General features: G+C 36.4%; 3 protein-coding genes across 7 annotated transcripts in view; 2 read left to right on the top strand and 1 right to left on the bottom strand.

The window, feature by feature from the left end:
- LOC110459523 (maltase-glucoamylase, intestinal-like) overlaps window positions 1-11914 on the top strand; it is a 40460-nt gene extending 28546 nt beyond the window's left edge. The window contains exons 17-24 of the mRNA XM_021511831.1: window positions 586-734; window positions 951-1035; window positions 5571-5627; window positions 6233-6357; window positions 6667-6755; window positions 8207-8256; window positions 9018-9176; window positions 11149-11914. Of these exons, the coding sequence (XP_021367506.1) occupies window positions 586-734; window positions 951-1035; window positions 5571-5627; window positions 6233-6357; window positions 6667-6755; window positions 8207-8256; window positions 9018-9176; window positions 11149-11217 (783 nt within the window). The 3' untranslated portion in view covers window positions 11218-11914. The remainder of the gene's footprint in view (window positions 1-585; window positions 735-950; window positions 1036-5570; window positions 5628-6232; window positions 6358-6666; window positions 6756-8206; window positions 8257-9017; window positions 9177-11148) is intronic.
- A 2476-nt stretch (window positions 11915-14390) lies between these two features.
- LOC110459521 lies at window positions 14391-27225 on the bottom strand. Of its 4 annotated transcripts, none has more exons than XR_002463904.1 (6): window positions 25096-27225; window positions 18138-18249; window positions 16763-17112; window positions 16258-16313; window positions 15541-15682; window positions 14391-14892 (listed from the first exon to the last, which is right to left on the bottom strand). XR_002463904.1 is itself a non-coding variant. In XM_021511828.1 (6 exons), the coding sequence occupies exons 1-4, from the start codon at window positions 27089-27091 to the stop codon at window positions 16976-16978; spliced, it is 471 nt and encodes a 156-aa protein (XP_021367503.1). In that variant the 5' UTR covers window positions 27092-27225; the 3' UTR covers window positions 14391-14892; window positions 15541-15682; window positions 16258-16975. The 4 variants fall into 4 exon arrangements, 2 of the variants coding, with proteins under 2 accessions (XP_021367503.1, XP_021367502.1); XR_002463905.1 differs by having other exon boundaries at window positions 16902-17112; XM_021511828.1 differs by having other exon boundaries at window positions 16258-17112; window positions 25096-25311; window positions 27086-27225.
- On the top strand, window positions 19074-23618 carry LOC110459522. Of its 2 annotated transcripts, none has more exons than XM_021511830.1 (3): window positions 19074-19445; window positions 20238-21031; window positions 22452-23618. In XM_021511830.1, the coding sequence occupies exons 2-3, from the start codon at window positions 20926-20928 to the stop codon at window positions 22895-22897; spliced, it is 552 nt and encodes a 183-aa protein (XP_021367505.1). In that variant the 5' UTR covers window positions 19074-19445; window positions 20238-20925; the 3' UTR covers window positions 22898-23618. The 2 variants fall into 2 exon arrangements, with proteins under 2 accessions (XP_021367505.1, XP_021367504.1); XM_021511829.1 differs by lacking the exon at window positions 19074-19445 and adding an exon at window positions 19704-20019.
- Window positions 27226-27886: the final 661 nt, after the last annotated feature.

Genomic DNA, 27886 nt, shown 5'->3' with positions numbered 1-27886 from the left:
CATCCCTAACCCGATTATTTTCAACACCAGATAGTAAAAATGTCATACTAATTTGAATAGTTAAGTGAGTACCGCTATTACAGTGTTTTGTCAATATAGCATATGGCCTGTTTGTCGATAACTACACTTATAGACATCATCCATAAGATTTTGGGGAAATTTGCTAGAGATTGAAATATTTATAATAATACTTTGATAATGTAAAACAAATGTATAATTTGTTATTCATTCATACCTTCACGTCACTTACAAGAGTAATGGTTTATGTGCCTTGTTTCTGTGTCGTTTCCAAAGAAGTCATTAAATATTCAAAGTTGACTGGCTGCACGATTGCAATACTTGAGTCAAATTCCTCGTCTTTGAATTTACCGAGTTGTTTGGCCGCTATATGTAAGCTATAACCAACAAATTATGTGTTTTTGTGTTGGAAGGGGTTTACATTATAACGTATTACATTTGTTCCTTCTCGTCATTGTGAAGGTGAAACATTTTTATATTGCTAAGCAAACAAAGAAACATAAATAGATATGGATCATTGAAGTTACTTTGTGATGTAGTTTTTGTCATATGAACGACTCATGACAGGATCAAGACCCTGCCTCGTGGGACGAAGCGTTTGTGGGGATCACACGTCATATCCTGTTAATACGCTACAAGTTGCTACCATACTACTACACACTGTTCCATGAAGCACATATCAACGGCAAAACTGTGGCCCGACCACTCATGTTCGAGTACGTATGACAAAATCGATTTTCAAATGACTTTCATAATAAAACAAGAGGAAAACAGAACATGCACAGTTATGATAAAGGTTTACATTTGCGGACTTTATGATAACAATCGATGATAATCATGACAACGTCGTCGACGATAACGATGACAATAATGATAATGCATTTCCAATAACATCGATGACGTATGCTAATGTCAACTTTAACACATTACAGGTTTCCGGAAGACGAGAATACCTGGAATATTGACCGACAATTCCTCATTGGGCCAGCTTTTATGGTGTCTCCCGTACTGGAGCAGGTATGATAGTATGGAGGATTCTATGGTGTCTCTCGTACAGGAGCAGGTATGATAGTATGGAAGATTCTATAGTGTCTCCCGTACTGGAGCAGGTATAATAGTATGGAAGATTCTATGTTCTTTCCCGTACTGGACCAGGTATGATAGTATGGAAGATTATATGGTGTCTCCCGTACTGGAGCAGTTATGATAGTATTGAGGATTCTATGGTGTCTCCCGCACTGGAGCAGGTATGATAGTATGGACGATTCTATAGTGTCTCTCGTACTGGAGCAGGTATAATAGGGCGGAAGATTCTATGGTGTTTCCCGTACTGGACCAGGCATGATAGTATGGAAGATTCTATGTTGTTTCCCGTAATGGACCAGGTATGATAGTATGGAAGATTATATGGTGTCTCCCGTACTGGAGCAGTTATGATAGTATTGAGGATTCTATGGTGTCTCCCGCACTGGAGCAGGTATGATAGTATTAACGATTCTATGGTGTCTCTCGTACTGGGGCAGGTATGACAGTATGGAAGATTCTATGGTGTCTCCAGTACTGGAGCAGGTATGATAGTATGGACGATTCTATGGTGTCTCTCGTACTGGAGCAGGTATAATAGTGTGGAAGATTCTATGTTGTTTCCAGTACTGGACCAGGTATGATAGTATGGAAGATTATATTGTGTCTCTCGTACTGGAGCAGGTATGACATTATTGAGGATTCTATGGTGTCTCTCGTACTGGGGCAGGTATGACAGTATGGAAGATTCTATGGTGTCTCTCGTACTGGATCAGGTATGATAGTATGGACGATTCTATGGTGTCTCTCGCACTGGAGCAGGTATGATAGTATGGAAGATTATATGGTGTCTCTCGTACTGGAGCAGGTGTGATAGTATGGACGATTCTATGGTGTCTCTCGTACTGGGGCAGGTATGACAGTATGGAAGATTCTATGGTGTCTCCAGTACTGGAGCAGGTATGATAGTATGGAGGATTCTATGGTGTCTCTCGTACAGGAGCAGGTATGATAGTATGGAAGATTCTATTTTGTTTCCCGTACTGGACCAGGTATGATAGTATGGAGGATTCTATGGTGTCTACCGTACTGGAGCAGATATGATAGTATGGAAAATTCTATGGTGTCTCTCGTACTGGATCAGGTATGATAGTATGGACGATTCTATAGTGTCTCTCGTACTGGAGCAGGTATTACAGTATTGAGGATTCTATGGTGTCTTTCGTACTGGAGCAGGGATGATAGTATGGAAGATTCTATGGTGTCTCTCGTACTGGAGCAGGTATGATAGTATGGACGATTCTATGGTGTCTCTCGTACTGGAGCAGGTATGACAGTATGGAAGATTCTATGGTGTCTCCCGTACTGGAGCAGATATGATAGTATGGAAAATTCTATGGTGTCTCTCGTACTGGAGCAGGTATGATAGTATGAAAGATTATATGGTGTCTCTCGTACTGGACCAGGTATGATAGTATGGAAGATTCTATAGTGTCTCCCGTACTGGAGCAGGTATGATAGTATGGAAGATTATATTGTGTCTCTCGTACTGGAGCAGGTATTACAGTATTGAGGATTCTATGGTGTCTCCAGTACTGGAGCAGGTATGATAGTACGGAAGATTCTATGGTGTCTCCAGTACTGGAGCAGGAATGATAGCATGGAAGATTCTATGGTGTCTCCCGTACTGGAGCAGGTATGATAGTATGGGAGATTATATGGTGTCTCCAGTACTGGAGCAGGTATGATAGTATGGAAGATTCTATGGTGTCTCCCGTACTGGAGCAGGTATGACAGTATTGAGGATTCTATGTTGTCTCCAGTACTGGAGCAGGTATGACAGTATTGAGGATTCTATGGTGTCTCTCGTACAGGAGCAGGTATGATAGTATGGAAGATTATATTGTGTCTCTCGTACTGGAGCAGGTATGATAGTATGGAAGATTATATGGTGTCTCCCGTACTGGAGCAGGTATGATAGTATGGAAGATTCTATAGTGTTTCCCGTACTGGACCAGGTATGATAGTATGGAAGATTCTATGTTGTTTCCCGTACTGGACCAGGTATGATAGTATGGAGGATTCTATGGTGTCTCTCGTACTGGAGCAGGTATGATAGTATGGAGGATTCTATGAAATCTGCGATGTAACGACAATTTTCGTTGCTTAATAATTATGTTTTGCAAGATACTAGACCATGAGCGTGCATGCACTAGTTTCCAACACGCCATGCACGTTGCACGCTCTTCCTGTATTGCACCAATATCAATTTTTATTGATATATTTGAAAAATGGCTAATGAACAAAGAAACTTATATCTCTAGATCTACTAATATCCCGGCAAGCTCACGATTAGAATGCTCAACCGATCTTACCATGAAGATAATTTGAAATAGTTTATGTAAGTCTATTAAGTATTGATTTCACGTGTAGATTGACGTTTTTGATAGATTGAAACGAGCATCGTGTTTAAAGCATGATGTCAGTGTTTATTGTTTATCGTCTGTCGAATTGAGAAACCAAATGTCGACTGAAAATGAAACATGTTGGAATTACCTGGCATACAAAAAAAATCGTTCAACTAACTGAGTGTAAAGGATCGCGCACATGCAGTTGGCTCTATGCATTTTATGTGGTTACTATCGTTTATTGTATTAACGATAAATCAACAAAATACATATATGCATATAATTATAATCTTTCGCAATACATATCAAGATTGGACAAGCAAAATATGCAAACTGCCAACAGTATCACAAATGATGAAAACGGGCAGCTTGTTGTGCATCTATGGACAAATAAAATATGATCTGCAAGCACTAACGGACTACCCAATTTCAATAAACACTTATGTTAGTTATTACTCGAACAAACGTTGATAACTTTTTGAATAAAGATGTTACTATTTTTCATTGTTTTCATCCCAAATACTGAGATATAGTTCGTTGCTTTTGTTTTGTTCTTCTCATTTTCCCATGAAATACTAACCTCTAAACAGTGAATTGTTTCGCATGTTTAATAATGACGTTATGATATAAAAACAGATAATGTTGATGAGTTGACTGTTTGTTGCGGTGTAGAAACATGTTATTCTTGTTGTATTTTCGTGTCGTCATTTCCGTATTGTGTATCAGGCATTCCATTACCGTAGTGTAAATTATAGTAACACCGGGTAAACAATAGTACACGTGCCTGACGATGATATGTCAACACCTGATATCGAGACTTAACTTGGAAATGTGTAATCACACGTACTTCTAAAATAAAGCTTATGATAGAAAGACATTAATTAACTCACGGAAAGACACTGACATAAGATCAGACGACTTCAAGAAGGTCGTATATGAGGCGCATGGAATGCAGACTGATGTGTTTTGTTTACCGACCTCACCTGTACATGTACGTATCACGTGGTATACGTAGTTCACAAACTCTTGTTCGCTACGACTTTTTTGTCGATCGAGTTACGCTCTGTCAGATAAATCGTTTCACAAATGCAATTACAATAACTATGTGAAAATAGTGGTTTGTAAAATATCAAGATCCCTATAAAATGCAAGTACATGTACGTGCACGTAATAGCGGCATACCATGCGAAAGCCTATGGTTACATATGTACCTGACATGTAAATATACCATGCGTAAGCGGGCACTGGAATGATGACCAAATTGTACATGATGGAGAGTAATTTTGTTTTATAAAAGAACAGTAAATTGACAATTAAATATAGTAATTTAATTTATTTCCGTCGTTTTTGGTATAGTAAAGAAATTAAGTGTCATTGTATAAAGTCTATCCCTCTGCAAAAATTTCCGTTTTTTTCAAGATAGACAACTTTCATCAGGATCAAAGTTATTGTAAAATGTAAAATAAATGAATTATAAAGACTTCTTGTGTATTTGGTTCAATTTTTCACTTTTTTTGTATGAAACTGTGTGTCCTGTTTGCTTTTAGCTTGTATTTAGTAACTTTTATCCGTCCAATTTCAATAAAAAATGTTTTTTGTAACATGTTGTAAATATTTTATGATAAATAAAATATTTGTAGGGTTGATTAGCAATGTTTCTTTTCCTTATTTTATTGCTGTAATAGTTTTGATCAATGCCACACACTCAAAAAATGTGAAAGTGTTGAATTTGACAAAAAATATCCCCAGTTTATCGGAATGCTTAGATTTTCATAAAATCATCTCTATATATTGACATAACCATTATGTGAAACTTTCATTGAATTCTGCTGGCTAATTGCGAAAGGGTGGAGTCACCTTAAAAAGATGCAACGACCAGTGTGACTTACCTTCTTCCTTCACCTAGTTTTGATACTATTCAAAAACAATTCTTCGAAATTGCTTATCAGCATCGATGATGTCTTTTGAAGGCTCATCGGTTTATGAAAAAAGTGCTAATGTTTGTCTTTACATGTATCACAGTTTGCACGTGATGTTTTTGCTTAATACACCGGCTATTAGCCAAAACGCTTCAATCGATGTTGAAGTAAAGTTTCACACGTGACCCATTATAATTTGCAGAACAAAACAACCGTCGATGGCTACTTTCCTAAAGGAAGATGGTTCTCCTACTACGATGTAAGTACTTAAAACATTTTATCGAAGTTGGTATACGAACAATTATTATATTAAGTTTGTGTTTGTAAAACTAATGTTATCACATAGCTAACCCATTTTTCTATGTCATAGGGCATGCCATAAATGTGGTATTATATACGAGTAATGTCATAAATGTGGTATTTCATAGGTGTAATGTCATAAATGTGGTATTACATACGTGTAATGTCATAAATGTGGTATTACACACGAGTAATGGAACCCAAAGGGCTGCGATTAGTCAAAACCGTGGGAACGAATTAAAACTCTAAAGGCTAGTGTCATTTCAAATTGTTCAATTCGTTTATTAAGTTCAATATGACATGGACACTCATGTTAGATCCTCTATATGTTTAGAAAAATGAAGGAGAAATGTCGATATCCCAAAACATCGCTTATGATTGTATTACTCATAAAAACATATAACACTAAATCTGAAAAAAAATCGCGGACGAAGGATGAATCGAGAGTTGTTTCTTTCATTAACTTGTTGAAGAAATGTGTGAGCTCTAAATCTTGTTTCTCGAAAGTTTCTCGATCATTTTTTATTGTCCGCATATTGATAAACCTGGTTACTGTCAATTTAGGGAGAGGAAGTAGGTCACTCAGGCGCAATCAACACACTCGATGCCCCTCTCAGCATTATTAATTTACACCTGCGAGGTGGACATATCATACCTGTGCAGGAACCGTCCAACTCTACTGTATACAGGTAGGTGACATGGAAATGACGTATGCGATGTCGTCCGGGACAAGGGTCAAACTCATGGGAGCATACCTAAACGAGTTGGTACAATACAGTTTAATGTCTAAAGATATTCATTACAGAAACATTGTACATGGCCAATCATAGTTTAAATCGATTTCAACTTCATCCATAGAACTTGTCACTTCTACACCTCATCTATTTTTTGCAAGTTGATATTTCACCTTTAAATTAAACATGTAGCTGAAGTACATTATCTTTACGTTTTACAATAACATTTGATAATTCATTCCTTTCTATGTTTATTTTTTGCAGTAGACAACGCGACTTTGGTTTGGCTGTTAATTTTGATGCCGAATTCCGTGCCGATGGACATCTGTTTTGGGACGACGGAGAATCTCCAGGTTAAGATGTGTGAAATTGATGCTTATTATGTTGATGCCTATACCTTAGTAAACATATTGCACCAAATCGATTCTTCGTCCACTGACGTAGAAGGTTCCTTAGTAAATATTTGTCTAGCACCATATGGTCGCTTCGTACCTATCAACTCTAATCTAAAGAATGAAATTCCTTTCCAACAGTGTAATCAACGAAAGAGCCGCTCAGTGACGCATTTGAATCTTGCAAATTGTTGTTAACTTTAAAACTTCTTTCTGCTATCTCATGAACAAAACAATGACGCAATAAATTGTTTTGCCGTGCTAATCCCAAGCAACCTTATAATGGGCTAATTACGCAATTATAAATAAACTTCATAAAAAAATGGTCTGAAGCATTCAATCAAATGTAGAGTATTGTTTTCGTCTAAGCTGATCTAATGCAATCACAATTTTTTTAACTCTTTTTTTTATTTTTTTATTTAACTTATTTCAAACGTTTTTGCATGAATGCTGTATTCTCATAGTATGCAATTCAGATCCTGATCTCCACTCCACTTAAGACCTGCATGAGGGCGGGATTTAAATGAGGTTTAATTGGTTATAATATCAACAATGTTATATTTTTCAGACCCAAATGAGCTGATATCACATCCTTTTCTTTGATGGAAAGGTCTTTAGGTGCTTTATCAACATTGTAAAGTCCATTACGTCTGGATTGTCAACCCTTCTCCCCTGGGGAAAAGATAAATTTTACTATAGTACTATAGAGGAAACACTTGATTTCAATATGTTTTCAATTAACTTTGTTGAAGTTATTGCTATTTGATTGCTGTTTGGTGATAGGAAAACGTAAACCCTGGCTTACATCATCTAAGACCTTAGGGGCAGGGCCCAAATGGGTCGAATTAGATCAATTTTCCGCAAACATTTTCAGATGCAGATATTCTAGAATCGTTTTCCTTCATGGATGAAAGAATGATTAGGTGCTTTTTCGACAGTAACAATTTCCATACCCTGGTTCAACCATTCCCAGCTCTTGTTTTTATCATATTATATAATTATATTATTTCATCGTTTCTGACAATTATCATCAGCTATACATGATATATGTTGTTCACATTATTTTGTCTGATAATCCATAGGCAAAAAGCCGATTCTGGATGATATGCACTGGTTGTTTCGTCACAGAACAATAACAGAAAACAGTTGAATTACAAATCAGGTGACCGTTAAGGCCCAATGGCCTCTTGCTTAACCTTGATGGATACCCATCAATCAAGCACCAAATGTTTCAGATCGTATTGTAACTATTTTTCAGAGTTAGTGTTTATCCTGAGAACCTATTTTTTTCTAGCAACATCGAGCTTGTAAATATTGGTCACAATAGAATGACCGCTGAATCAGTGATTTGTTTTATACAAAGGGTGTTACACGTGATGATTATCGTTTCCTCGTGTTTCTTTCTTTTACAGATACATTCAATCGTGGAAACTATCTTATGGTACATTTCAACGCTACCAAGGTATTTGAATACTTGAATTAGTTACCACATTGATATATTAATACTATTACTTTAAACACCTCTTGCAAACAAGTCAACACACCACAACATGTGTGTAAAGCCCATTACAGAACATCTCGTGTCATTTCCAGAATTCCAATGCGTTGTTTTGATTAATTGACCATTAATAGAACGCAGAAAGTAAAGTAGACGTTTATACTTTTTATGAAATAAACACACCTACAATGAGTACACTATTTGAATGATTCAATAAATGAATTATGTTTAAAAGATCTATCATTTCACATGTTATAAAAGGTGACGTCTTAAATACGAAGTCTTCCAAAAATTGATATATTTTCAAGAAAATGATCAAGACTTTATTGATATGTGATTTTCTGTTAACCTGCTAAAGTCATGTTTTTAGGTTGATGTATTGAGATGATTTTTGCTAATTATTAAACATCATTTCAATAGTGTGTGCTTCCATTAAAACTAATTTTAGTTCTGTTAAGAAACAAAATGTAGTGAAATATACTGAAACATCATCGCTATATCTCTGGTATTAATGTTACCACAAATGACTAATTACAACTTTATTTCCATGGAGTGACTGACGTACAGTCATTTCTTTTGTTCACGTGATTATGTTGCCAGGGCTACCAGTTTTTATTTCAATGAACACATAAAACAGGTTTTAATTGGTATTAGGGTCCACCTGAGTAAAAATGAATGTATAAATAATAATAAAGTAGTAAAATGGTATTCTGTTGATGCTATAGGGAGAAAGACTTAGCATAACAGTAATACACGATGGATACCCTGAAGCTCGCTCACTGAAAGTTGGTATGATAGAACTGTATGGCTTTATATCCTTACCCGGAGAAGTTTACGTAGACGGAAAAAGACTTCGTACAAATCAAGTCCGGTTCAAGTTTCACGTGAGTACAATGGTATTTTGTTTTCATTTGTCGTATTATCAATGCGTATGTTACATTCCAAAGTGTAAATCATAATTAACACCAGGTATAAAACCAATATACTTGTGCTTGGCGATGACATGCATGTCAACAATGTCGGGACGTTGCTAGAAAGTGTTTATTTATTGAAGCAAAGAGAGACGCTCTTTTCTGTAAAATGAAGCTTCTTATTGACTTACGGTAGACATCGATACAAAACAAAATGACTTCGAGATGGTCATAATCACCTGGTATTTATTACCAGAAAAGACGATTCCGCTGGGGAAAATATCAAAATTTGATGGGGAACACCATTAAATTGTAGTTGAAAGCATGACTTGGGGGATACATTTTGTATTAGTTAAACTTTATGAAACACATACAAATTTGCAGATATATTTTTTGCCTACGGAACCAAGGTGTATTTAAGTGTATAACTGAGTTATCAGTAAAACTATGAACTTTGCGTAACAATATTCGGCTTCTTTACTATTAAATGACGAATGTGACTTACTTTAAGTCAAATATATCCAATAAACGTGATCAAAATATCTCTGACAAAGGTTTGTTATAGAATTTGGACTGTAAGGAATGTGTCTGTATACGTAGTTAATAGATCTTTTTGACTTCAGCAATAAACTAACAAATGAGATAAATATAATTCAATTTAACATTACACCAGGGAACATTGCCTTATACAAGATTCACCAAGGGAACATCATTATACAGGCTTTGTATCACATTGTCTTATACAAGATTCACCTACGGAACATCATTATACAGGCTTTATATCACATTGTCGTATACCAGATTCACCAAGGGAACATCATTATACAGGTTTTGTATCACATTGTCTTATACAAGATTCACCCCGGGAACATCATTATACAGGCTTTATACCACATTGTCTTATACCAGATTCACCCCGGGAACATCATTATACAGGCTTTGTATCACATTGTCTTATACAAGATTCACCCCGGGAACATTATTATACATGCTTTGTATCACATTGTCTTATACCAGATTCGCCACGGGATCCTTATTATACAGGCTTTGTATCACATTGTCTTACACAAGATTCACCCCGGGAACATTATTATACAGGTTTTGTATCACATTGTCTTATGCAAGATTCACCAAGGGAACATCATTATACAGGCTTTGTATCACATTATCTTATACAAGATTCACCCCGGGAACATCATTATACAGGCTTTGTTCCACATTGTCTTATACAAGATTCACCAAGGGAACATCATTATACAGACTTTGTATCACATTGTCTTATACAAGATTCACCAAGGGAACATCATTATACAGGTTTTGTATCACATTGTCTTATACAAGATTCACCAAGGGAACATCATTATACAGGCTTTGTATCACATTGTCGTATACAAGATTCACCCCGGGAACATTATTATACAGGCTTTGTATCACATTGTCTTATACCAGATTCACCCCGGGAACATTATTATACAGGCTTTGTATCACATTGTCTTATACAAGATTCACCCCGGGAACATTATTATACAGGCTTTGTATCACATTGTCTTATACCAGATTCACCCACGGAACATCATTATACAGGCTTTGTATCACATTGTCTTATACAAGATTCACCCCGGGAACATCATTATATAGGCTTTGTATCACATTGTCTTATACCAGATTCACCCACGGAACATCATTATACAGGCTTTGTATCACATTGTCTTATACAAGATTCAACCAGGGAATATCATTATGCAGGCTTTGTACCACATTGTCGTATACAAGATTCACCCAAGGAAATTGTCTTATTATTATGCATAACCATGCGTCTACACAGGAGAAATCGGTAAAAAATATTTGATGGATTCCCTAAAATACATGTGCATCATTTTTTTATGAAACAATTCTGCGTTTCTATGGTTTTCATGAAAGACTTAACAGGATATTTATTTTTCAGATTGTCCAGATCGTCGATCTCAACATCACACTTGCGTCAAATCACACGTTAACATGGACTGTGTACTAATCCGACTGATTGGGCAGGTCAAATTGGATCGAGTCTAAAATAAAGTTAAGCGTCGAAAAAAAAAAAAGATCTTTTTCAGGAAATAAATGTCTTCTTATAGTGTCGTGAATTAATATTGCGCATTAAATACTATTTTCGATTATTACCATGGTTGAGAAAGGCCAGGATAAACATTTTGGCAATAACAACAATACATGTTTCAATCGCTACCACGTCACTGTCGCCGTATGTTTAATACTGAGTGACAATTTCTAATACGCTGTATCATCTTTGCCATTTGTGGCAAAAATGCTCATGTTTTACAGACTAAAGGAAATTTCTATATTAATCTGATGTAACTATATACTTATAATATTAATAGATGTTACGTTCGTATTAGTATTACACCTGTAATCTGGAGAATATATCTCACACCGGGAAAATAACTTGCCCTTCCATAGAGAAAACAAAGAATTTCAACAAGGATTACATTGCTAAAGGTTGACATTTCCTTAATTGTATTTGGACATTTATCGTATATGTAGATATGGCGAGAAATAACTGCTGTTGGTACACACGCAAAAGGTATATTAAGAAAGAACGTAATACCCATACTTCTTTCGTGCTTCTTTATATTTTCATCCATGCATATGTTATAAGGGAAAAGAATGGAATGGTAAAATGAAAAAAACAATAAAAAATATTTTTTATGTTGCATTAATAAACTGCATTATGTTATCTTTTCACAGTCCTTTAATTTGGATTAGAACTAAGAACATATGGCAATTATGTTATGTATAAAAATGATATGTTCAGCAATACGTATAGCCCAGACAGACGACAGTAATCATAACAATTACATACTAGATTTGATCAAGATCAAAACACGGGATTTCCAACAGGAAAATGATCAAAGATATGTTCTCGGACTGACGATCGCTTCCCTTCGCTTCCCTTCTTTGACCAACCTAACCATAGGGTCAAATTATTTCTGAACAGTCAGCATTGAAAGAAAGATGTTTAGTGTTTCTTTCTTCCGTCCCCCTCCCCTTTGTTGGGACGTTATTTACTTGAGGTACGTATTTGTGAATATCAACTGTTATTTGGGCCCAGCGACACTAAACCCCAGTACGCACAGTGATGGTCTGGTGATTGACAGCTCTGTTATTTGGGCCCAGCGACACCAAACCCCAGTACACTCAGTGATGCTCCTGGGACAATGGTGAATGACAGCTCTGTTATTTGGGCCCAGCGACACCAAACCCTAGTACACACAGTGATGGTCCTGGGGCAATGGTGAATGTCAACTCTGTTATTTGGGCCCAGCGACACCAAACCCCAGTACACACAGTGATGGTCCTGGGGCAATGGTAAATGACAGCTGTTATTTGGACCCAGTACACCAAACAACACTACATTTGATGATGGTAACAGGGGCAATGGTGATTGACAGCTCTGTTAATTGGACCGAGCAACACCTAAGTGCAGGACGGACAATGACTCATAATAATGTAGACAAACTGGTCAAAGAGGCTGAGTTTTCTGCTAGAGTTATTTCCCTTTGTACAGTTTGACGAAAGTATTTTGACCATTCTTTAAGAAATCATCTGTCCTTTATCTATTTATGTGCACTATGATATTTTGACCTTGAAACTTTAGAATTATCCTCATAAGAATGCACACTTAAAAATGAAGTGTAAAAAAACAAATATGAAAGAATTTGAAAAAATTAAGTTTTTTGGAACATTTGACCCTTGTGACCTTTAATGAAGGTCAAGGTCAACGATTTGCGTTATTTTTGTAGTCAAGGATACATGCTATGCATGTGCCGAATATATACTCTGTAGGCCTTAAGGAATTGTATAAAAAAAAAAAAAATTGAATTTTGGCGGGAAAATGAACATTTTTCAAAGTAGCATATCTTCGTTGTTTTTATGCTACCACCTGGAAACTTCGCAATACCATCCTTAGATCGTGCGTTTTTAATTGTGATAACAAAATTACTATATTTGCGATTTTCATTTTTGACCTATATTTGGCCCCATAGTGAGGCCCTGAACTTGACATTTTTTCTGATAAAATGCCATGGGGGAAAAAAGTTAGCCCCGACCATGATCTACAAGAAGTATACAAGCGTACATGCAGTACAACGAACGCTTTTGAAGTTATGGTCGTTCGAAAAACGTTGAAAAAATCTCTATTTATAGATCTCTGACCTTGACCTTTAAATGTATGACCATGATTTTTGTTCGGGTGTCATGCGATCGTTGTCCTCTATCATGTGCTGAAATATAAACGTAACATCTTTGTTTGTTCTTGAGAAAAAAGTGTTAACAAGAATCATGGAAATAAGAAGAATAAGAACTAGATTTGATCAAGTCCTCGCAATATATGGAAGTGGATATATCAATTTATGTATCGGCATTAAAAGTTATCAGTTATGTAAAATGTACATTTGCAAGCAAAGATAGTAAACCCAGGGAATGATCATAGTTCCTTGGATGTTTATATTAATAATGAAAGCATAGATAGATATAGATAGATTTATTTGGTAAAACATTGCATCAATACATAAAAGTACATCACATGGACAATACAATACATGTTTTACCGGGATAACACAGTAAAGTCACAGACTTATTTCCACTGTGGTCCCTAACATATAACATAAATACGATCATTTTACAAATACAATTACAATTCAATACATATATATATTTATCACAGGGTAATATATTGAGTACAAAATTAACATCACCACCCTATGTTCTGTGTCACATATGGTAGTATTCATATAAGTATAAAACACTAACGGTCTCTGTTGCATAAAACGCATTATGTGTTACACATAACTAGTCATAAAATATCAAGTACTCTGCTGTAAAAATGTTTTCACTCTGTTCTTAAAATTTATTTTGTTTGCTAAAGACCGTATATCAGAAGCAGTAGTCAACATCACATAGCACTAGAGAATTACACGAGGAAGATTTTTACATTGTCTGTACAAAAAATGTAGACGAGAATTTACTTTCTTTATTATGTTCTCAGCAATGAAGTCTCCTGTCAAAAATTGATCAATATCAATGCCAAGGTAGCACACTTTTTCTGAAGCTTTTATTGTTTGGCCATTATTGTTTGGCCATTTACATTTGTTTCGAAGTTATCAACTTTTTTTAGTTTTTGTCTAGTACCGAACAATATACATTCCGTCTTGCCAAGATGTAAGGATAATTTGTTGTTCACCAGCCATATATTACAGTTGGATATTTCTCTGGATAATTTATCTTTAATTTCCTCAGGATCTTTATTAGAAAACAAAATAGCGCTGTCATCTGCGCATACAATAATAATGTACAGTCGGTACTTATGCTCAGTTCCATGTCATTTACATAGTATAAAAATAAAAGTGGTCCCAGAATACTACCTTGTGGAACACCGCATGTGACTCTTTGTGGTTTTGAGAAAACATTTTTAAAAGATACAAGTTGCTCACGTGAGGACAAGTATGACATGAACCAGGATACACTTTCTATTCCCATTGCCTTCAGTTTTTCACATAAAATTTCGTGGTCAAAGGCCTTCTGAAAATCCAACAATATCATTCCAGTACATAGACCCTTCGACGACTGACATTATAGTAAACCCATGGAATATGTTCATTGTTCCTTAGATCTTTATATTTAGTCAGCAGCTTCCCTGCAATAAGAAAATTTCAAAATTTTAGGAATGAGCATACCGAAAATATTGTGGGCAAAGCATAAATTGAAAATGTTTAATTTCTTATAGCTCAATAAAAAAATTGAGAATATATGGAAGTGGATATAACAATTTATGTATTGGCATTAAAAGTTATCGATTATGTAAAATGTATTAATAACATTTGCAAGCAAATGGAAATAGCATCAAATGATTTATATAATGCATTACTGAATTGGATTATAAACATAGCTTAATTTGCATAATTTTAAAATGGGTGCAATTGATCATAGTATGCATCAGATATTGCATCTAATGTGAGTATGCAAACATGCTGTTTTGGTAGGAATTTAGCATGACACTGATTGTAATGATATTTTGATGTGTCTCCAATGTAATAGGTAACGTGAAATATGTGATATTGTGTGATATTTTATCTGGTAGTCTGCTGGCGTTTGTAGAAAATCTTAGTGAACTGTAATTTATGAGAACATGTGGCGTGTGTACATTTTCTGTACATACTCTGTATGTCACTGCCTAAGATGTATGTTTTCCTGTTTGAAATGATCTTAAATAGGCAATGGATGTGTTCAATCATTTTGTACATGTACTGTTCTAGTACAGATTTAAATGAAATGGTGTACTTACAATGTGTGAATTCTAATTCCAGTCCTTTGACTGTGGTATTTGGAATGAATTCAAAATTGGGAAATACCCCTTCTAAGAGAGGCAATGAAATGTTGAGAAGCTTTTCATTTTCTTGCATCTCATCACTAGGGTTGCTTCATCGCTGCAATGGAAATTAAGCAGATAAGTCATACGATAATAAAAATGTATGTTGAGACATGGAAAATTTACATTAAATGGAGTGGGGTTGATATTTAGGTAATTGAAAGGCCATCAACGATGTGGTGCGGAAAATAGTTGGTGGTATTGTTGGCAACAGTAGGATAACATATGATGCAAAGCAGTGGGACACACAGAAGCAAAGCTTTTTTGAAAGGCAATAACTACTTTGTAATGATTGGTAAAAATATCTGGTTTCAGTTACATTTGTGTTCAGATAGGTATAAGTAGGAATGGAAAACATTAGTCTGATATAAATAGGAAACATGCCAAATATGATTATATCTAGTCGGATGACAAAATTTTGTAGGAGATGGGGGGCGTTACATTAAATATATGAAAGAATTATGCAATATGTACATAATGTAGATTTATTACATATATGACAGCAAGCAACAATTCATTGAAAACTTTCAGCAGGATGTGATTGGACAAAGTGGCTGGAGTTGGTGGCCATGAGGCGATTTGAATTAGGGACTGTGTTTTGGTGTAGAAGATGGCGTTAGCACCGATACATACTCGTCAATGGATATCGCATCTATCGTGCCCTCAAAAGGCACATCGTCTGCAATTTCCTGAAAAGAGAAATGGGAACTCATTGATGTAATTGTTCTGGGAAATCAATTAAGTGTATTATGAAGCATAAAGGATTTGGCGATGTGAAATGGCAATAAGTGGGCAGCCACATGCAGAGACGCCTTTTAAAGAAAGTTTTACTTGCATGGGTCACAATGCAAAGGAGACAACATCTTGTATAAACAGTAGTGTTGTTCCAAATGATCGATTTAGCCCGACTGCGTGAGACACAAGTGCAAAACTTGAGTCTTAAAATCTCTCATCTCTTGAACAATTATGGGGGGAATTCTTGTGTGTCGCCAAGTTGTTTGTTTTGGCATCGCCCCACAGGCCGATTGTGGCAAGTCGTTTATGAATTGGCATTTCACCGAATGATAATGATAATCAGTCAAGTGCCTTTGAGGCAACATGATTAACATTTTCAGGAAGGAAGCTTTAGGGCTATTACCAGTATAAATGAGGATTTCATAAAGCTGTGTGGAAAAGAGTTGATTGTGGACATTTTTGCCATCGTCTAGAATTTCACTTTGTCTCTTTGCTAATGGGGCACTTGTATTCAGAAGTGAGCAGAGTTTTATGATTCATACTGTAACGGTTGTACAATTTGTCGAGTTGGCCTCTTTCCTTCCTCCAAACTCGGCAATCGTGATGCACCCAACGACTACTGTCGATCCATTAGTGGGGAGTGGTAGGTCCACTTCCTCCCCCCCAGAGTTTCACAGCGAATTCCTGGGCCCCGCCGTCTTGTAGGCGGAGAACTTTCCTCCTCGACGTTTCCGTCGTTAGGACATCTGATGTCTATGTTATGAAACAGATCATGAAATTTAATGCCAGCTTTATATTATGGGAATGGGGTTATGATCATGAGCTGGAATTGGGAAATAGTAGCATAACATGTATAGATTTAAGAAAATGTTGTTGTTTTGAAAATTGCAAAGTGATAAGCGAACAATTTTTCATTTAGCTATTTTTTCCAGTAATATGTGAAGGTTTCAATATCTTGCAGTAGCACGGAAATTTGTGGAATGTATATCCCCCGTTTGCAGGACATTATTGTAGGTTAACAATATCAAAGTTTGGTTTAAACATGCAAGTGTCGCGCTGTTGAGACATAATGTATATAACTTTAAACACGAGGAAAAAAATGACTTATACAGAAGTTAATGCATTGAACCGTGGTAGAAAGTTTGACGGAAATTGGATAATATATGTTGCAGTTATTGCACAGAATTGGGAGATTATGACGTTTACTGTTATTCAAGGGTTCATAACTCTGATAAATAAAGTCCGCTGCAAGCGGTAAATGAACTTGGCCGAGACAGAAAAATATTAACCCTGTATAAACTAAGTTTTAAGAAAATTGGTTAACATGTGTTTCAGTTATTTCACAGAAACGGGGAGTGACAGACAGACAAACCCTAATTAATATCCGCCGTTTTGGTGAAAGGGGGGGGGGGGGATAAAAATGAGATGGTTTCAATAAGCACATGAATTTGCAGAGTTTGTCCTGAACCAATTTCAATGTGATGTTATATATGTATTTAGATTGAGATTAGATTCTTGGACATGGCTGTTAATAGGACGTTAAGCAAAATAATACCAAACCAATCATGGACGGGATACTATGAAAGCTCCACATAGAGTATTATGCCTGGAAAGTTGTAAAAAGATATTTTTTAATTGTTTATGCATTGCTGCAACAGGGTTTACACAAACCCGACAAAAACCCCTGAAAGTGGAAGCACCAACAGGAAATGGTTCGTTCTGTACAAAAATAATAATGGAATATTAAATGTGATGAAGTCAAACTTATTACAACTTACAGACACCAATGTTCCCAAGAGGCTTAGGCGCCTCGGAAATCGTCACAACTGCCGGTTCCAGAAAGTCCTCCTCCACTTTCGGATCAAATTGGAACGGCCCACATGCCATAATCTGTGGAGAGCATCATTATATAAAGCATTTGTGTAAGAAATGGCTAGGGGACGATGCGATATATTTTTATTACATTAATGAAACAAGAGGCCCAATGGGCCTGCATCGCTCACCTGGTATTAATCCCACACTTGTAATCTCAAAAGTGGACTAAAATACAGCTACAGGCAGAATATAAGTGTTTGATTCATAAGAACCTATTAAAAGATTTAAACACATGATGCCTGTGACCTTGAATGTCAAACAAGGACATTAGGTTGAAAGTGGGTCAAGGTCATTCATTTGACGAATTTGGTAGCCCTTCATCCCAGCAAGCTACAGGCCCAATATCAGTACCCTAGGCCTTTTGGTTATTGAGAAGAAGTCGTTTAAGATTTTAACATATTTGACACCTGTGACCTTGAACCATGTCAAGGTCATTCATTTGAACAAACTTGGTAGTCCTTCATCCCAGCATGCTACAGGCCAAATTTCAGTATCCTGGGTCTTTTAGTTATTGAGAAGAAGTCGTTTGAAGATTTAAAGACATTTGACCCCTGTGACCTTGAAAGTGGGTCAAGGTCATTCATTTGAACAAACTTGGTAGCCCTTCATCCCAGCATGCTACTGGCCAAATATCATCACCCTAGGCCTTTCGGTTATTGATAAGAAGTTGTTTTAAGATTTTAAGACATTCAACCCCTGTGACCTTGAAAGTTGGTCAAGGTCATTCATTTGAACAAACTCGGTAGTCCTTCATCCCAGCATGCTACAGGCCAAATTTCAGTACCCTGGGACTTTTGGTAATTGAGAAGAAGTCGTTTGAAGATTTAAAGACATTTGACCTTTGTGACCTTGAAAGTGGGTCAAGGTAATTCACCCTTCCACATTGTTGTTAGCAACGCGGTTGCTATACAAATTCAGCCAATCAGAGCGCGGGTTCGATTGTTGGCCATTACCTCCGACAACTTTGTCGGACATTGACACGAGGGTAAATACGAACGGCAGTGAAATAATGGTGAAGAAGTGCTCCTGGGGAACCTGCAACAGCGACAGCCGATATGCAGAAAGATTGGAGAACGATGTGACATTTATTCTCTTTCCAAAACCCTAAAACCAACCTAGAAACATGCCTGAAATGGGTGAAGGCTTGTGGACGACCCCATTCGCAGCTTAACGCAACAAATATAGATAGACACAAGTTTGTTTGTTCAAAGGTATGTTTATATCCCGATATTAGAAAATATAATGTAGTAAAGCAGAGTATATGGTTGACCAAACAGGCAATACTCACATTTATATATAATCCTCAATTTCATTCATATGTTTTTAATATGTCTCGAGCAAAACTTGTTATGACACTGTGTAGAGCTATCGGTCCAACACAGGGGCATGCACAGCGGAATCATCATTTCTTATTTTGATGTCTTGTGTTCTGCTGGTTTAATTCATACGCATATAAAGAGATGCGGGTGTGCAAGCAGCAAACACATATCAATTATTATCTTTAATCTTAATAAAACCAACATTTTGTTGACCCATTAGTTGTTTACATTACAGCTGTATTACATGCCCCTATGTCAACAAAACGAAAGTAGAAGATACTTGTTTACTGTTTACCGTTAGACTTTAACGAGAGTACATGACATGTACAGGGAGCAATCAATCATGTGATCTCGATGTTTTTTTAGAAAAATCACAGAAGGTTGGCGTTACATATACATGTATGCACAATATTACTCAGTCAGTACTGTACTGACAGTACTCTTGATAAAGAAAAATACACAGACGGTAGGGTTGTTATCTTAAATATTATGTTATGTTACTGATATAATGGTTGCAAGTGACATAAAAAAAAAATCCATGAAAAATATGTAACAATCCAAAGAAGAAACTATTAATTTGTCATGATACTGTTCATGATATATCTAATTTTGTTATGTTTATAAAGCCACACCTCCCTTTTCATTCTGATTTTACAAGTCATATATACTTCTGGTTTGTTTCAGCATTTAATGAGTGAGTTGGGACCATCAGAAGAATACGTCGATCCTTTGCCAGCTAATGGAGGAGAAATAAAAAGTGCCGCCTTCATTGAAGACTCGGGCATTCTGTTGGGCGAGTTAATTTGACCAAGAAAACTGCTAAGGAATCTGCTCTTATAATGAACATTTCAATTTTGACCATAATATTATTTTATGTATCAGTACATTTGTAATTATGATCAGTTTTTCAGTGCTATAGATTTTCCAAGTAGAAAGTATTGTCCTGATAGGAAATATGTTGCAGTGAATCAGATAAGCTATAATCGATTAACTTCTTAATACCTTGGTGTTTAAAAATTTTGATAAACAAATTGTTATTCCCAAAATGTCAAGTGTGCATACATACAAATTGAAATAGACATTCTAAAGTGAGATTTTTTATATAAATTCATCCAGGGCATGTAGTTATACTGTAAGTGATTGATTTTATTGAAAGATTTATCCCTTTCTAGTTTCTAACCAATGAGTCTTTGGTGGGTTTTTCAACCAATTCTCCATGTCTTAATGTTGTGATATATCAAAAGAAGAATACATTGTGATCATATTGTAAATAATTATGGTTACACCTAAATTGTTATGTCTTGAAAACTCATAATAAAATAGTTTCTTCATTTCTTTATTGTCAAGACACAGCATTGAACTGAGCAATGATATGGACGATCCCCAGCCCACTTCAGTCCCAGTTAACACTCCAGACAGTACTGGCCATGTATCAGCACCACAGCAAGAACATGATCTTGTACAAACTGATGTCCAAGGTATAGATATGCTTTAGTATAAAGCTGAGATAAATTTTGAAAATGGAAAGATACCAAAATATCATTTTATCTTTAAAACCAGAAACTGAACTATGCACTATACATCAAACTCATTTGGCATGTAATCTCTATATGTATATAGTCCTAGAACACTTATGGTATTGTTGTGTACAATTTCAATTGTATTGGTTTTCATTAAATATTTAATACCAGTTTTAACTGGAACAAAATACAGTGAAGCCTGTCTCGTCCGACCCCTAATTATTCAGACACTTTACACATAATGCTGTAATCCCATGTGTTATGAAAATAATAGTGTATGACCTGTGTATTTAGACTATTGACAGACTATTTTTCTGTAATCTTACCAGTATGTTATGCCCCAGTGAATGTCAGGTTAGACAGGTTTCACTGTATACATGTATAACTATTATCAATTAATACAATTTTAGAGACTAGGAATTGCAAACCAATATATTTTAAAGGCTTCAAGTTCTAATGTGAAATTGTGGCAATATCAAAGTATGTGTGTACATTATTATTGGGTTTGCTCAGTTGGTGTGATTTAGGGAAAGCTATGGGGTATACCTTATCTTTTGAGGTATGGTAAAGCATGATGCTTGTAGAAAAATGACAGCTGAAGTAATATTTTGGTCATAAATGGAATATCAGGATAAATTCTCTCAAAAAACAGTTATTTTGTTGTGAACACAACAAGGTCACACCATGGAGCACCTGTGACTAGCAGTTAAGCAGTTGTCCCTGTATTTGAACATAGTAGTTGTGTTTTCTGTTCATTTTTACAACATTGTTTTCATAACTAGGTACACAATTCTGGATCACATTGCAAGCTTCAGTAATACTCATCTGCCTTGCTACAAAGGGACATTTTATTTCCACAATACCAGTCTCCCCTCTGTCACATACTTCACCATCAGGTGTGGCAGCTAGATGGGAAAAATCATTGTTTATTACTAACCCACAATCATGGACATGTATGTTTTAGACAGACTTTTGACTGACATATTTTTCTCTGGCAATTTTCCCCCTACTAATACCATAATCTATTGCTACAGAAGAGAATGTTTTTATTGTAAACAAATCTCTTAGCATAGCATCAGTAGGACCTTTCTTTCCGTTTACAACTTTGAACATCTGAGATGCTGTAAGTCTTTTCTCTCCGAATCTGTTCCATAGGGTGTAAGTACTTTGGGACCGTGTTGCCTTTTCCAACATTGCAACCTTTGACATTTCCACCAAATCTTGGTAACAAGGTGGCAACCTAACTTTTACTGGTTGGGTATAAATCATTTCTCAGCAAGACATGACATTGCCATTGTTAAAAGCAATGTCATTCTTCTGAGACTGAAAATAAAATAAAATCAGCTGAATTTGATTTATTTATAGAACTTTTTTTCAGGAACATCTTTGGAACTGCTATCAGCAGCAGCTGAAATCAAGAGGCTACAACAACAAGTTCATCAGTCTGAAGCCTTATTCAATGAATACAGAGAGTGGTATGAACAACATGAAGCTACATTGGGAAATCCTGTAAGTGATGACAAACCCAAACCACTGACTGTTCAGGGGATTTTAAAGGAGGAATCACAGATTCAAGGATTATTTGAATATTATACAGGATTCAAATTCTCAACATTCCATGCCCTACTTGACTTTCTCACTATTCAGGCCCCACAATACCATAATAACAGGAAAGACATAGTTAACATGGAGTGCGAGGATAAACTGTTGTTAACATTGATGAGACTGCGACACAATTTTGGTCTTAAAGATCTGGCTTTTATTTGCTATCTCCACTCAAGCAGTGATTTGCAGAACAGGATGCGAACCTCTGGCATACCGTGAAACTTTGTAAGTTCGCAAGTCCCTGGCGCAGATGGAAGAAACTCGTAAACTAGGCCTACTGCACATCAGATCTTGTCACTCTTAGATATTGACGAATGGAGGAAGGGTAATACTATATAATTTTGGGAATGGGGCATGGGGTAATAATGTACTGATGATTTGTTATCAACACAGAATTAATGCTTTGTCATTAAAAAGAGGACAAAAGGGAGGGATACATGTCTATGTTATGCCTTTATGTAAGCTGCTATTCACTTCATTTGCAGAACTTGGACGAGTGCATTAAAGGAATAATTAAATATAATTAATATGACTAATGTTTTAGACTTTTTATTTCTTCACTGTAAACAGTACATTTAGGAACAAATGTTTTGAATAGGGCCTACTCCCTTATTTTATTTGGATGTAATCGCACAGTACAGCAACAGATGTCGGAGATGACTGTTAACGTTATCAATGTCCACCTTTTGTTATATATAATTTTTACATTTTGAATGACTCATTGACTGCCATGATTGTATGTTAGGCCTGCACTACAGTCTGTAGTTTAGGGTACACACATATATATAGGGGGTTCATATATGATCATATTGCTATAGGTAAGAACACACATAAACAGTTTAACACCAGCTTGTCATACTCGACAACTTTTTTAAATGTCCATCGGGGAGATTAAAACAAATGTATGTACTGTACACCCTATTAGGAAATGGCATATTTTGAGCTGTTCTTTCAGATGAAATTTTAGCAAATTCACTAGTTTAAATTGCTCAATTTCTTCTCTTGGCCTAGCACCCACTATCACATGATATGATCTTCAAATAAATGAAGGTGGTCATTACTATGTAGATGTAAAACTTGCGAGTCTCCCTCCTAAATAGGGAGAATTGCCAAGTATTGAGCCACGGATACCGCTATTTAAAAAACGTCTGAACAAGGAAACCAACGTACATCACTGCATGATATTTTGAACAACCGTTTAATTAAAACAAAAAGAAAAACAGAACTCGACAGACCCAAACTGGATAATTACCCAGCTGAACAGTATGCGTTCTTAACACACTTCTTTGTTAAGCCTACTGTACATGTAATGTTAACAAGTGTGGCTTCTCCCCCTTTCTCATGCTTCGGTAGCATCTCCATCCAACTGCCACCTCCACTTGGACATCATTTTTTGTTAAATTTAGGTTGTGGACATAGCCCTCTCTAAAATAAATAGATCCCCTGGATAAACATTTTTCAGAAATGTTTGCATCTTGAATGTATCCCATACAAAAATCATCTGGAATGTCCCCGAGTCCTGCAACAGTCGCTGCTGCCATCGCCATGGGCAAAATTTTACTATGGCTTGTTTACATTTGTTGTTGGATTATGTAGTCACATGACTTTGGTTGCTACGTGGGGGCGGGGCATGGAAGGGTGAATTCATTTGAACAAACTTGGTAGCCCTTCATCCGAGCATGCTACAGGCCCAATATCAGTACCCTGGGCCTTTTGGTTATTGAGAAGAAGTTTGTTGAAGATTTTAAAACATTTGACCCCTGTGACCTTGAACATTGGTCAAGGTCATTCATTTGAACAAACTTGGTAGTCCTTCATCACAGCATGCTACAGGCCCAATATCAGTACCCGGGGGCTTTTGGTTATTGAGAAGTTTGTTGAAGATTTTAAAATATTTGACCCCTGTGACCTTGAAAGTCGGTCAAGGTCATTCATTTGAACAAACTTGGCAGCCCTTCATCCCAGCATGCTACTGGCCAAATATCATCACCCTAGGCCTTTTGGTTATTGAGGCCAGGTGAGCTAAAAATGCAGGATGTAAAAGCTTAATGAGCAAAATGCAAGGATAGACAAAATATACATATATATATATATTTGCATTTGTTTTGTCATGCATCGCCTAGTGTGTTAAAATATGCAAATATGGTTCTATGAAAAAGTTGATATTGTAGGATGTTTTCATGCAGCATTTTTTGCAATTTTTGCAAAGTGATATATATATATATATTTGGCCCCTTTAAATGTATGTGGTACATGTGACACCCCCCAAAAATGGCACAGTATTATCGACAGTTGGCATGCTGATCATGAGCAGTACAATGGAAATAGGGAAGTTGATATTAGCCATGTGCAAATGAGCCAAATGCATAGAAAATAATATGTGATAATATTTAAAAAATAAATTAAAGTAAACTTACCATTGACTTTTGTGTAGCCCTTACGAATTCCCAAACTACACAATTTCTGATAAGGCAGAAGCTGCCGACTGGTGTCTTGGGGGTCATCGTGGTAGGAATGTACATAGTTTTGATGACAAACGTTCTATTCTCGAGAACATCGATAGATGAGGACGGTGCCCCAAATTTTGATGTCCTTTGTCTGGGCGCTGTCAGTATCTTAACCTTGATGTTAACCTGAATAGGACATAATTGAAACCATGAAGAAACAAATATTGAGTGTGGCGACAATTTATTGTTGCGAGATATCTGGAACATATACAGTGACCACATTTCGGGCAAAATACAAATGACCGTCACTGTGTTTTTCCTAAATGTGTGTTTATCACGGGCTATGGGCGTCTTGCTCACACAAAATTATATAAGGAGAATTAGCGCAAGTGTTAGTATATATTTCATATGTGATAAAATAATGACACAATTTCTATGATTTGGTTACGTGAAATATTCATTTGTTCACATATCAATGAATATGGAATAATCTTACAAAGAAATGGATGTGTGGCAGTGTTCTTCGCAGAATTTGTTTAATGTGATATAATTTATTTTACATAAATAATTACCAGTACTTAATAATCTTGACATTACATTATTATTTTCGATATCATGCTCGTTCTTTTGTGATTAATTCATCGTTGACCCCTACCGAAATACGAATGTTGACAGTTTTTGGTAAAACAATGTGAGACAAAAAGTTGAGCTTGATATTGTTAAAGAAATATATGGGTATAGGTTATTATTCAATTCGAGCCCGTGGAGTTCACCTCGAAATCCTAATGGCTCCAAAAAGTAACAACATTTCATACGGGCCCTTAGTCGAATACATGTACTGGTTGTGGTTAATATTTAAAAGGCAGAATTGGAGAACAAGATCGTAGAAGTTTGTAAAAAGTTTTTTAAAAAGATCAATGGCAATAACGAACACGTCATATGACTTTATGGGGAAATGTTTCAGAAACAATAAATATATCCAAGAAATCGGATGGCCATCTCCTATCGACGACTAAAACACTTTTTTTTAATGAAGACGTGAAAAATGAGAATATTTTAAAAATAGCTGACGATTGACCAAACGGCGAGGATTTAAATTTGACTCTTTTCCTCATTACATAGCATGGGTCAAATTTAGCCTTGACCACACTCTATCAGCAAAATATAATAAAACATAGTACTACCTCAACTTATGGGAGATATGGCTGTTTTAAAATGGTAAAAAAATCAGTTCTTATGTCATATGGTGATCGGCCATATTGAATTTTCAATGAAGATGACAATACTTCAAAGGCATCTTCAGACCATGACCTACAACATGTGAAAATAGCGATCATATACCAGGTGTCATTTAGAAGGCTGTGACAAGATTTGTGCAGAATAATAATAATAACAGGTGGCCCAGAGGGCCTGTATCGCTTATCTAGAAATGTTAGCAAAATTGAAGTTAAAAAAGCATTATGTCACTGAAAGTGCACATGTATTACATGGATAGTCAGGGTTTTTATTTATATGCAATTGAACAAAATCCTGTCATTCTTAAAATAAAAGGGGGATTTGGAAGTATTTGCTATGTTTCCCCTATTGGGGCCCGCCCCTCTGTCCCCAGGGGGGTCAGACCTATTGTTGGTACAAAATTAGGTCCCCTTTACCCATGGATGCTTTTGACCAAATGTGAACATAATCCTGTCATTCCTACAGATGGATTTAAAAGCTATTTTCCTCTTTGGCCCTGCCTTTCTGCCAAAGGGGGGTCACACCCACTGTTTATACAAAATTGGTTTCCCTTCTACCCCGGGTCAGTGTTCTCTCCAGGCTGTTTTAGCGAAACGGTAACCGTTACGCATGAAATTTGAGCCGTTGCACAACACCATTTGAATGCTACGCATGCATTGGACAGTTACACATAAAGTTTTCACAAATCATGATAATTTCATCTCCCCTTTCCTATCAGACTCACCTTCATTAGACTAGCTTTTATTGTTCCCTACGATCGATACGTTGGCCTGATCAATGATCTCTGGCCTGCGGGTAGATTTACCTGTGCCTTCGGATAATAATAATAATATACAGCATTTATATAGCGCCCTATATAATTTGTAAAATTACTCCAAGGCGCTTTAAAACATATGGATAATAGTAATGGTTAAAATTGTGAAAACAAACAACAAAGGCTTGCAATCACTTTCATACATTTAACAAGCAATGTGCACATAATTGAACAAATAATAGGGTGGTATTTACATGACGTCTTTGCAAAGATTCTAAAATGCAGACGTGAAGAGGTGAGTTTTTATGTCCCTCTTGAACTTGGCCAGGGTATTCGACTTCCTAATCGCAGATGGTAGGCTATTCCACAACGTAGCCGAAACCCTCCCAAAGCATTTGTTTCCGTAGGTCACAGTACGAGATTTTGGGACACACAACGAAGATTCTGACTCCGACCGCAGTGATCTTGACGGCTGATACACCGTAACAAGTTCCTGTAGGTACTGAGGAGCTGTTCCATTCAGTGCCTTGTATGTGTATACCAGAATTTTGTACTGCGACCTGTATCGTACAGGTAACCAGTGCAACAAATAAAGCGCAGGTGTGATGTGCTCTCTCTTTCGAGTACGAGTAACTAGCCGTGCTGCAGTGTTCTGAACCCTCTGCAGACGACTAGTTAGTTTGTCAAATATACCACAGAGCAGGGCGTTACCATAATCCAACCGAGAGGTAACAAGTGAATGCACCAAAATCTTGCATGCATCTACAGTTA

The sequence above is a fragment of the Mizuhopecten yessoensis genome, unplaced genomic scaffold (assembly GCF_002113885.1).
Source record: "Mizuhopecten yessoensis strain PY_sf001 unplaced genomic scaffold, ASM211388v2 scaffold10097, whole genome shotgun sequence".
In the NCBI taxonomy this organism is placed as follows: Eukaryota; Metazoa; Mollusca; class Bivalvia; order Pectinida; family Pectinidae; genus Mizuhopecten; species Mizuhopecten yessoensis.
Note: the sequence above shows the minus strand (reverse complement) of the source record. Positions and strands in the feature narration are given on the sequence as shown.

What these genes read in the sequence shown, in the direction of transcription:
- LOC110459521 (XM_021511827.1), bottom strand. Translation starts at nt 25,407, where the DNA reads ATGTGGTCACTGTATATGTTCCAGATATCTCGCAACAATAAATTGTCG. An exon ending in GGGCTACACAAAAGTCAATG is followed by an intron (nt 18,250 to 25,095) that starts GTAAGTTTACTT and finishes TGCTCTCCACAG; the next exon opens with ATTATGGCATGTGGGCCGTT. An exon ending in TCTTGGGAACATTGGTGTCT is followed by an intron (nt 17,113 to 18,137) that starts GTAAGTTGTAAT and finishes TTCATAACATAG; the next exon opens with ACATCAGATGTCCTAACGAC.
- LOC110459522 (XM_021511830.1), top strand. Translation starts at nt 20,926, where the DNA reads ATGGACGATCCCCAGCCCACTTCAGTCCCAGTTAACACTCCAGACAGT. An exon ending in TGTACAAACTGATGTCCAAG is followed by an intron (nt 21,032 to 22,451) that starts GTATAGATATGC and finishes ACTTTTTTTCAG; the next exon opens with GAACATCTTTGGAACTGCTA.